Below are 9,060 nucleotides of genomic sequence, written 5' to 3'. Positions count from 1 at the left end.
CCTCATATTAAGATGTTGTTCTTTTCCATTCAAAGTAATAAAACACACAAACAAAACAACATCACCACAAGTATATAAGTAACATATTCAATACTAATTAAATTGATAGAATTTACCACAGCAATTAAGAATTAAATTTTTTTCCCAGCTTATTGTCACTGACAAGACACAGAACTTAAGACGTTTAGAAGCTCAAAGGAATGAACTAAATGCCAAAGGTAAAGTATATTAAATGTTTTTGAATGAAATATTACAATTATATACTGTAAACCAACTTTTATTCGCGACGACTTTATTTCGCGATTTACCAGGGATAAAGTAGATCGCGACGATTAATTTTCGCGATCAAGCCTTTTTTTGATCTGTTATTAATATAAACAGAGACTTTAAGGATCGCTTCACAGCGAGAAATATTCGCGATGGTGAGACTCTCGCGAACTTCTCGAAAATTTCTCGCACGCGAATAAAAGTTGGTTTACAGTACCATTCATTACTTTCACAAAGTATTGTTCATTGTTTCCTGTACAGTTATATTTACTGTACATTCACTCTCAGAGAAGTTTTAGCTCTGTTATTTTATCATGATAGTTCATGCAGTGTTAGCTCTCCATTGGTTTGGGATAGTGAAATACTACTTATGCATATATATTTTGTAATACTCAATGTACAACTGTACTCTAAACCAACTTTTATTCGTGACAACTTTATTTCTTGATTTTCCAGGGGGTAATCTATAGGGCTGTGCAATATTACCGGTATATCGGTATATTGTAGAAACTACAAAATGTACTAGAATAATACTTGTAACATTCCCAGGCCTTTCCAATCCAGTTAAATGAATACTTCGTCAGCTTTCAAAGAGAGAAAGAGAAAGAGAGAGAGAGAAAAACTTACCATTCATTGTCGCAATTTTAAATATCTTCCTTAAAAAATTAATAATTGATAAAGACTTTTGAATAAAATTATTAAGAAAGAAAATTTAAAAAAAAAAATATATATAAAACATTTCTACAGGGTGTATACAATGTTTACTGTGGTTCTCAAAGTCTCACATGGAATCTACACAGTCGATGTCACGATGATGAATGTTTAGTTCAAGATGTATTACAAGTAAATGGCCATCTATGTTTTCACTTGATACAGTGTTGCTTTTATTATTCTTAAATAAGTTTCATGCCATTTTTAACACTTTCATGCTATACCATGTATATTAAAACAGTAGAAATAGGCCAGTGCAGTTCCTGATGGTATGTCATAAATGTGAAATTAGGTCGGGTTAGACTAAAACACCAAAACGCCCGAAAATAGGTCACAATTTCTTTCTAGCTTTAATTTTATTCTGTGACCACATACAATTTTCATATAGTTTGTATTGTTTTAATCATCAAGTTACATATTGTGCTATTTCAATAAAACACCCCCCCCCCCTCCAAAAAAAAAAAAAAATGTAACAAAGATTATATACTCAAGAGAGTTCATTTCGTTTTATTATTTTACCTGGTATTTGATTAAAAGTAAAGTGTTATTATGTGTGCAATTAATGTTTTATCCCCTCACCCCCTTTAAAACTTATAGATAAATTCAAATAGTCTTTGAGCTTGACAGCATTTTAAACTTTCTGCACAAATTTATTAATGATAATTAATCTGCAATATAACCCAATACATTGCAATATTCAACATAAAGTATTGCAATATATCGCAATATGGTTTTCACTCGCAATACGCAACACTAGTAATCTAACCTGTGAACATTATTTTTCGCGATCAAGCCTTTTTAGATATGTTGTTAAAAGACACTGACAGAGACGTTAAGAACGGAAAATTTCTCGCACACGAATTAGAGTTAGTTTACAGTAAGCTATATCTTTTTGGGTAATGTCTTTTTCTAAGAATCTCTTATCTATTTCCTAGTGAGGATGTTAAGAGAAGAACTTCAGCTCCTACAAGAACAAGGCTCTTATGTGGGGGAGGTTGTCAAACCCATGGACAAAAAGAAAGTGCTAGTCAAGGTACCAACAGTAAACAAACATAATTACATGTATATATATACATTCCACATGCAATTTTGCTTTTAAACATTCAACACAATATTAACACAGATGGGGGAGGTTAAAAGGTAAAGGTATGATTTTGATCTTCTTGTCACGAAGTTAAAATCGGTATAACTTTTAAATTAGAGGATAAGGCAATTATATTAACTTTCCACATATATTACTTCTTTTACCTTGACATCATGACTTTCAACTTAAAGTTTAACTACAGTGCTTTCAAAATTATTAAGTAAGAGGGATTGGAAGAAAATATAATCTTGATTCATCATATATATATATATATATACACAAGAAATTATTGAATCCTGTTGAAGTGTGATGTCGTAAGCAAAAATCAAAATTCATGTTTTCGTTGAAGAGTTAAATGATAATAGCTGTGGGAATTGTAATTGTAATTTTTTTAACCTCTTTACAGGTAAAGCTAATTGGCATGGTACAATTTTTTTCAGGTACATCCAGAAGGGAAATTTGTGGTGGACGTAGACAAAAATATAGACATAAACGATGTGACTCCAAATTGCCGAGTAGCTCTTAGGAATGACAGTTACACACTACACAAAATTCTGCCAAACAAGGTAAATGACAAACGATCTGGGAATTTACTTATGGAATTTACTCAGGAGGTGTTGGTAGTATGTTAATTCTTTTAATTTAAGGTAAATTAATAAAAAAGAAAGTATAAAGAATCATTTATTGTCACTTTCCAGCAAGACTGGCATCTTAAATGCATTGCTATAATTTACTAACTTCATTCAGGAAATAATGATTAGTTCAAATCTTCTTTAGTTTTCACACAAATTTTATGTAGCACTTTAAAAAAGAAATTAAGAATAATCATTGTATTGTTATATATATGTAGATCAGATATTATAGATATATTTCAAATATTTAGAAGCTTTGGATATGTTTGTGAGTAGTGTATAGGTGTGAACATTTCCTTGTATTTCTTTGTTTTTTATTTGACGTATGTCAGATATATATCAAATATTTACATTTATTTAGAAGTTTCAGCTATTTATGCCTCTTTTAATTAAACACAGGTGGACCCTCTAGTGAGTTTGATGATGGTAGAAAAGGTTCCTGATTCCACGTACGAAATGGTGGGAGGTCTGGACAAGCAGATCAAAGAAATAAAGGAAGTGATAGAACTGCCAGTAAAACACCCCGAGTTATTTGAAGCTCTGGGCATTGCCCAGCCTAAGGTAGGGTTAATAAATGTTGATGGAGAGTTACTTTTATTAATTTTTTGAAAAATTACAAAATAAGATATTAAAATGTTTATATGTTAGGCCATGCAAAGTTAATTACTTGGTTCTCAGGCCTTTTTTCAAGAAATATGATGAGGGAGGGAGGCATTTTTTTTTCTTTTTTATTGCCCCCAAAACATGATGAGGCAGCTTTTTACATTGTACAAAACCTCACAAAATGATGAGGGAGGTGATTTGGTGTTTATATTTTATTGATTTAGCAATAAAAAGGGTCAATGAGGCACCCTTGGAAGAGATGAGGGAGGGCCTGAGAACCAAGAAATTAATTTTTTTTTGCCTTACAGAGGAAAAAAATTAAATTCAAACATACTGTTTTCCATTGTGTCTTAACTCCACAAAATCACAATATCTTTTCAAGGCAAGGCTAAAAATAATATGCAGATTTCTTAGTTTGCAATTGTATGCTTTAAAAGCTTTTTACATACACAGTTATAAATTTTCTTGGGAAATGTTTAACTGCATATATACATGTAGTGTACAATTGATTCTTTTTGGAATATTGTACTTCTTAGTTTGTATATTAAGAACTGTTGTATTTTGATTATTTCTCTTTTTAATTTATTTTAATTTAAAATCAGTTAATTAAGATCGAAAACGTTCAGAGTTTTTTTTATTCATCACTGTGTATATATTATTTGATCTTAATGCAGTATGAATAACCTCCTTTTGCTATTGCAAATTCGGAGCAACAACCTATGCATATACTCTACGGAAAACTCTTTATACAATCTATACACTCTGTTTCAATTAAAGGGTGTATTGCTTTATGGCCCCCCTGGTACAGGGAAGACGCTGTTAGCCAGAGCTGTAGCTCACCACACGGAGTGTACGTTTATCCGAGTCTCCGGATCCGAGCTGGTCCAGAAATTCATCGGTGAGGGATCTAGGATGGTGCGCGAACTCTTCGTCATGGCCAGGTAACCAAAAACTTAATTCTATGTAGGTTTCTTACAAAAAAAAAAATGAAAAGGTATGTTTATTTTTAGTATGCTGCTTCCTTGTTGTCACAGAATATATTCCTAACATTCATTGAATTTTTTTTAGGGAGCATGCACCTTCTATTATTTTCATGGATGAAATTGATTCTATAGGATCTTCAAGATTAGAAGGGGGCTCAGGAGGTATGGTTTATATTTAACATAAAGTCAGATATTTCAAACATTCATCATCAACATACACTAATAAGCAAAATGTTACTGACAAAGGCCATAAAAAATTAATTTCTTGGTTCTCAGGCCCTCCCTCACCTCTTCCAAGGGTGCCTCATTGACCCTTTTTATTGCTAAATCAATAAAATAAAAACAAAAAAATCACCTCCCTCATCATTTTTTGAGGTTTTGAACAATGTAAAAAGCTACCTCAGCATGTTTTTGGGGCAATAAAAAAGTTTTTAAAAAATACCTCCCTCCCTCATCATATTTCTTTAAAAAAAAAAAGGCCTGAGAACCAAGGAATTAACTTTGCATGGCCAAATCAAGTTTCTTTTGTGTAAGAAAAGATATATGTATTGTAGAAAATATTTTATTATATATACTTCCTTATCTTGGTGGAGAAGTGTTTGAGAGAGAAGTGATTAGTGTTTATACATACCCTTGTTGTTTTTAAAGTTTATTTTTTATATTTTATTTCAAATTTTACATAGGTGACTCTGAAGTGCAAAGAACTATGTTAGAATTGTTAAACCAGTTGGATGGATTTGAGCCAAAACAAAACATAAAGGTATTTGGAAGCTTTTGTGAATTTAGCATTTCATTCTGAAGAGTATTTCATGCAGCGTAGCAGTTGTTCCATTTTCTTCATTAATGTAGATCACAGAGATGGCCATTTATTATTTATATATGCAAGACATGATTTTCAGAAAGAATGGTTGCACTTAGTGTACTAAACGTGGCCCCCGGTAAATTGCGCAAAAATAAGGTATAGAAAGTAGCCTAATGAAATTAATAAAACATTTCTTCATTGTCCAGATCGCAACTTTGCAAAATTACAGAAATTAAAAGTGAGTGATATTGAAGAACGAGACTGTGTTTTGTAAGAGGGGTCAATGCAAATCACGAATCTCAATTGTTATTCAAAGTTATTCCAATTTTTAGAGCTGAAATACATAGTGAGCGCATGCTTGCCCAAATTTCTCAAAAGGACAGAAGGTGTAGAACTTTTGGAAATTCAACATATTTAAGAGAGAATTTTGGGCAAGCATGCGCTCGGGGTAAACTTTTTGAAAAAAGGTACAACACCCCGACAGTTTTCATCACTGTTTACGGGTATTTACATGTCATTGACCTCATTGTGACGTGTTTAATATTCCAATTTACCACGTGCTTTGTAGACTCAAGTAACATTGTGAATACAAAAAAATCAATAAACCACGTGGTTGTAGATTCCGTCGAAAGGTGTCCAACTTAAACCGTAAAAGCCCGTTACATGTACATTTTCAAAAAATCAACATAGAATTATTTCTTTTTTGTCAAGTGTTTACATAGGGTGCTGGAATATTAAATTGGAAAAAATGTAACGATATTTTATTTTTAGTCCTTGGATTTAGGGGCACGTTTGGAGGCTCAACGAGTTTCAAAGATTTAGCTCCCATCTTCGAAGTAGCATCATTCCTCAGAGTGTTTTTGACTGTAAAAATATAGGGACACGGGATAGAATATGTAGATTGTTTAACACTGGCATGGAATTCTTACTGGTAATCCCCCCTTCCAAAAAAAAAAAAGTCATAAAAAAAAACAAAACAAAACAAAAAAACAATCGCACATACAATTAATAAAATTGTTTTAGTGATAAAATATCACCAGATGCAGCATCACCAAAAAATATTCCGTACACCATTATTTGTGAGAAGTACGGGGTATTTACTGTACTTAAAAAAGTACGAATAGAGAGATAGAGAGAGAGAGATGTTTAAAATTGCAATACAGCACTAATCTTTTAAAAAATATAGAAGTTTTTCTTAAATATGATTTTCCCCGTTTTCATATACAACTAGGCTCAGTTAATTTAATTTAATGTTAAATTTCCACCGAGAAACGACCACAAGATGGGAGATCTGGATTTATAGGGATCATATACATCTCAAAGATCCTCCCCAAGTACCATCTTTCGTTAAAAAAAAATGTCGTAATCCTTGAAAAATTCTTTGTGTTTATTTTTCTGTATGCAGATTGTATTTTGTATTAAATTCCAAAAGTCATCATAACTGGCTAAATATTACATGTTTTCAATCGATCGATGAAATGCCCCACCTACACTGAATATTAATGTGACACAATTAAAACCCAACTCGGACAAGTGCATCATTCCGGAATTAACACAAAGTATATGACTTTTTAAATTACCATTTATAAAACTAAGACGCTGTTTTCAATGTGAATTTTTGCAAGGAATATACCACAAAGATAACAAAGTATGAGTTAGGTGTAAAATAATTGACATTTGAGTTAATTAGATAAAGTTAGAGGGGTCCGAAAAAGGGGCCACGGCACAATGTTTAAAAGGAAACATTCTTTTGATTATTTTTCTTTTATTATAATATTTAGTAATACAAATATATGCAAGAATCAACTTATTTCCAGCAGGCAGTTTAATGTTACCAAATAAAAATCAGTAGTTCTTGATACACATTATAAGTTTTATATAAATTTCAGGTGATTATGGCAACAAACAGAATTGATATCCTTGACTCAGCCTTACTAAGACCAGGCAGAATAGACAGAAAAATTGAGTTTCCTCCTCCAAATGAAGAGGTGAGTGTCTCTACTATAGACATAGGCTTTACACAACAGTGAAAATATACATGAAAATACATTATAATGAAGAGTGGTTTGTAAATATTCTGTTTAAACAGGGTTTTTAGCCAGGATATAATTTTGACATTAAAGCAAGGATGCTGAGATTGCTAAAATCTAAAAATTAATTGTGTTTTTTTATTGTAATATACACTCTGTAGCTTCTGTTGTGAGCATTTTAGAATTGCTTAAATTACATGTTGCTGAAATTAAAATACCATTTTTTAAGGACAAATCGCTAAATTTGCGTTCTGCTGAAATTTCCCCTTACATGGTATATATTCATTCAGAATGGTAACAAAATGTAGAGAAATAAATAAGAAACTGTCTTTTTCAGGCAAGATTAGACATCCTGAAAATTCACTCCCGTAAAATGAATCTGACTCGAGGAATCAATCTACGAAAAATTGCCGAAATGATGCCAGGAGCTTCAGGGGCAGAGGTCAAAGTAAGTGGACTTAATACATGGACTTTAATACATTTAAGTAGGACTAGGCATGTACTTATCCTGTTGAATATGCATATATGGAAGTACCAGAGACAAACAGTTTTGATTTGTTATAATGTGAATTGCTATATCTCAGTAGTTCATATTATGTTTGAAATCTACAGGACAGAAAGATCACTGATATAAGCTGTTTGTGCAATTCACTTGAACCATGTTAACAGTAATCTTGTTTCATGCTACATGTATGCAGTAAGGTGGAAGGGAAAGTCATAAATAAGAATTTCTCGTAACTATTTTTTAGGGAGTTTGCACAGAAGCTGGAATGTACGCCTTAAGAGAGAGACGTGTTCACGTAACACAGGAGGACTTCGAGTTGGCTGTGGCTAAGGTACCGCTAAAAATAGGTCTTTTAATTGGGTATCCAGTAAATTAGATCTAAGTGACCCCAAGGGGTCAAAAGTTATTTGTAACTTTTATTTCTTTGAGATCTGACTTGGTGATTGAGTTTATTTCAATCAAGTTTATAGAAAATAAATAATGAGCCAAGCATGATGTAGTGTTGGTACATATACATGTTTTTACAATATGTGAACATGAACACTGAAGCTACTCTAAATATACTGACATGCAAAAGAAATGCAACACCCTACTTTAGAGGGAAATGATTATGTAAAGTAAAGAATTTTGTATCTTAAATTTATGAATATCTTCAAATTGGTAAACATCGGTAATTTAGTGGTTGAACGATTTCCATACCATAAACCGGAAGTCAAATTTGAGTCTGCTTAACAGAATTCAAAAATTGCATGTTCAACAAAACATTTGGCAATATTATGGAGTTTTAAGGGTTTTTTCCTATTCATCATAAGTAATGCAGCAATATTTCAAAAAATAAACTCTCCTTTCGTTTCCCGAAACGATGCTAAGGCTACTTGAAAATGGCTTATGTACGCATTTCCAATGCTCTAGCTGGAAAATTTCCATGTAAAGGTGATGCAGAGTTGCTGATGCGAAATTTCACTACATTACGACTCAACGGGGTCTTACGTATCATATGCATTAAGGACAGTCCTTGTACCGGAAGTCCAAGGGTGGCTACACTGCTCTAAGTCAGAGAAAATTCGACCTAATCATCTGAAAAACGGGCATTTAAAAATGCCAAAGAATATTTCCTTCGCTCAGATTTCGATATTAATGAACCTATTGTATCGTAGAAATTAAGCTGCAATTGTTGTTTAGGGCAGTCTTGCACATTTTACTTGAATGGCTGGGAGGGGGGTGTTTTAACAGTCATATTTTACTTAGTAAAGTAAACAGATAAACATTTAACATTTTTATCAAATCTCTGATGTTCTGAAAAGTGAGTTTAGCCTTACTTTATTCGCTTTTGAAAATCATAAGATAAAAAAATCAAACATTTGTAGATTACTGCTTGTTGCGTTTCTTTTGCGTGTCAGTATATTTTATGTAAATAAAAATGTTGCTTTATTTTTGGCAGAC

General features: G+C 32.3%; 1 protein-coding gene across 1 annotated transcript; it reads left to right on the top strand.

Moving 5' to 3' along the window:
• Nucleotides 1–148: 148 nt before the first annotated feature.
• Nucleotides 149–7,984, top strand: LOC134252575 (26S proteasome regulatory subunit 8; the record flags this gene model as incomplete). The annotated part of the gene is made up of 10 exons (XM_062735078.1): nt 149–218; nt 1,914–2,011; nt 2,503–2,628; nt 3,094–3,255; nt 4,075–4,238; nt 4,366–4,442; nt 4,964–5,040; nt 6,972–7,070; nt 7,450–7,560; nt 7,862–7,984. Coding segments are annotated over 10 exons (1,107 nt in total), but the record flags the coding sequence as incomplete, so codon positions are not given.
• Nucleotides 7,985–9,060: the final 1,076 nt, after the last annotated feature.

The sequence above is a fragment of the Saccostrea cucullata genome, unplaced genomic scaffold (genome assembly GCF_032062105.1).
Source record: "Saccostrea cucullata isolate Sc308-1 unplaced genomic scaffold, CSIRO_AGI_Scuc_v1 ctg22390, whole genome shotgun sequence".
NCBI lineage: Eukaryota > Metazoa > Mollusca > Bivalvia > Ostreida > Ostreidae > Saccostrea > Saccostrea cuccullata.
Note: the sequence above shows the minus strand (reverse complement) of the source record. Positions and strands in the feature narration are given on the sequence as shown.